Genomic DNA, 2,005 nt, shown 5'->3' with positions numbered 1-2,005 from the left:
CTTGGACTTAGTCACCACCAGTAAAACATTTGGGCAACATGTCAAGCTCAACATGGCAGCTACAACCCCAACATTGCAACCTCGACGACCAAACCCCCCTTCCCGGGGCACGAGCCTGTGTTGTTGCGCTGTCATCTCAGGTGGGCCATGAGGGCTGGATGACTATGTCAACATTCCACCAGAAGGCACCAGTTGAACAACATTGTCAATGCAACGCACTTTGCAGTCCAGTACTACAATTTACCCTCAACTTCCATGTGCAGGGCCCCCCATCAAGGGCGCACCCATATGCAACACCCACTTGCTGGCAGCAGTCTAATTTGGGCATTGCACAGGCCGAACGCAGTGTGGCGAGCAATTTGCAGTTGTGGTACTCTTGATGTCTTGAGGATCAAAAGAATGCCAACGCTCTTAGAAATATGCTGCATATCTCACCCATATGATGGCGCAGGGACGGCCTACCTGAAACTTGTCTGCATGCTCGATGAGGTCGTCGATGTGGAGGTGTCCTCTCGACTTTGCACCTGCCTTATCCACCTTGTCATCAATAAATGTGAGTTCCATGATCATCAGCTTTGCCGTGAAAACAGCAGCATTTCCCTCCAAATGAACAAAATCAATGCACGTGTCCCCCGTAAAGGCAACCTCCACCACCTGCATGGCACATGCAGTGCGTTGTCGCCCAAAACTCCAGGTATTTTGTCGCCTACAGCCTGAGCGCCTGTCTCATCAACGTGCACGAAGTACTCAAGGCTTATGCAGCTGCACAGCTGAAGCGAGGGAAAGCGACGGGGTGGAAAGGGTGCAGGCCAAACCTCTCCTTTGCTCAGAGACAGATGTACATCTATGCAGACCAGAGCACTCCGGAAATTCGAGGCAGGGCGACCCCGCGTAATGGTGCCAACGCTTCGTCCATGTGTTGAAAATCCGTCGCCCTTTGTAAGGCACCTCACCTCTGCCAGAGCCTCTGGACAGGTGCACCAAGGCACCTATCTCTCGAGATATTGGCACCGAAGCACTCCATCACTGAACGTAAGTGCAAGCGTGGCTTTCATGACCAACAAGGACGAGAGCGATGACGTGTCAACACACTGTCGCACTTCGTCTAAAAAACTTGGCACAAACACATAAGGGTGGCTGTCATGATTGACCAGCACGAGTAGTGACAGACGCACACAACCCCAGTTTGAAGCAGACAGGCCGTACCTCGATGACGTCTGTGATGGCAATACCTGCTTTCTTTGCCTTTATGAGCACTTGCTTAGGCTGACCCTCGAATTCTGGCTTCAGCTTGGTCCGTTGTGAGCACACCATGTATCCCTGTGATGGGATGACATGAACTGTCTTGAATGGGCGAATCACATGGTGAGCAGACAACCTCACCTCATCCCCAACCTGCAAAACTTGCCATTGCAGGTTCGTGTTCTGGACCATATAATGCAAGTAGCAAGCCGAATAAAGACAGAGTGAATCCCGCAAATCGCATGCATCATGGTGGCATAATACTCGCAAGGCAACATGGTGGCTTCTCGTGCGACTGCGAAGTTGCGCAGCTACAGGTGTCAACTTCGAAATCAGTGCCACCCATCGCACATGAACCCCAGAGACAAGTGAAATTGATGCTGGATGTGCAGTACTGCAGTGCAGTTCTCAGTGCACAGGAGACCACAGGCATAAGTGCAATCGATCCTGGATGCATGTGTAATACGGCAGTGTGGTTTTCAGTGCACAGGGGACCATTACCTCGGTCACATGAATCTCGGCTGGCAGAGGCTCTCCTTCGAGACCGGCATGGATGTCGAGCATCTGCTGAACTGCCCGGCAGCACTGTGGTATGCTGTACACCTTGCTGGGACCCTGCTTGAACAGGTTTCTGCGTACCCGCCCGTCGAACGTTAGGTCTCAAAGCTGGTCACTGCATGCACCCAAGGACACTGATGCAGCAACAATCATGCAGCAGACCCCTATGGTGTGGCTGCATTTTATAGCCCCAATTGTACTCGCC

General features: G+C 52.1%; 1 protein-coding gene across 1 annotated transcript; it reads right to left on the bottom strand.

The window, feature by feature from the left end:
* Window positions 1–411: 411 nt before the first annotated feature.
* LOC149809894 (tRNase Z TRZ1-like) lies at window positions 412–1,699 on the bottom strand. Its single transcript, XM_089994553.1, has 3 exons — window positions 1,568–1,699; window positions 1,207–1,425; window positions 412–654 (listed from the first exon to the last, which is right to left on the bottom strand). Exons 1-3 carry the CDS (start codon window positions 1,697–1,699, stop codon window positions 412–414), a joined length of 594 nt encoding a protein of 197 aa, XP_089850679.1.
* Between the last annotated feature and the right edge of the window lie 306 nt (window positions 1,700–2,005).

Source organism: Nuphar pumila, unplaced genomic scaffold (genome assembly GCF_984573655.1).
Source record: "Nuphar pumila unplaced genomic scaffold, dmNupPumi1.hap1.1 HAP1_SCAFFOLD_696, whole genome shotgun sequence".
Taxonomy (NCBI): domain Eukaryota; kingdom Viridiplantae; phylum Streptophyta; class Magnoliopsida; order Nymphaeales; family Nymphaeaceae; genus Nuphar; species Nuphar pumila.
Note: the sequence above shows the minus strand (reverse complement) of the source record. Positions and strands in the feature narration are given on the sequence as shown.

Bases quoted from the DNA above. Each gene is read 5' to 3' on its own strand.
- LOC149809894 (XM_089994553.1), bottom strand. From the start codon at position 1,699: ATGCATCCAGGATCGATTGCACTTATGCCTGTGGTCTCCTGTGCACTG. The intron at 1,426-1,567 runs GTTGACACCTGT...TATATGGTCCAG, and splicing joins TGGGTGGCACTGATTTCGAA to AACACGAACCTGCAATGGCA. The intron at 655-1,206 runs GTACGGCCTGTC...TGTGCCATGCAG, and splicing joins CCATCACAGACGTCATCGAG to GTGGTGGAGGTTGCCTTTAC.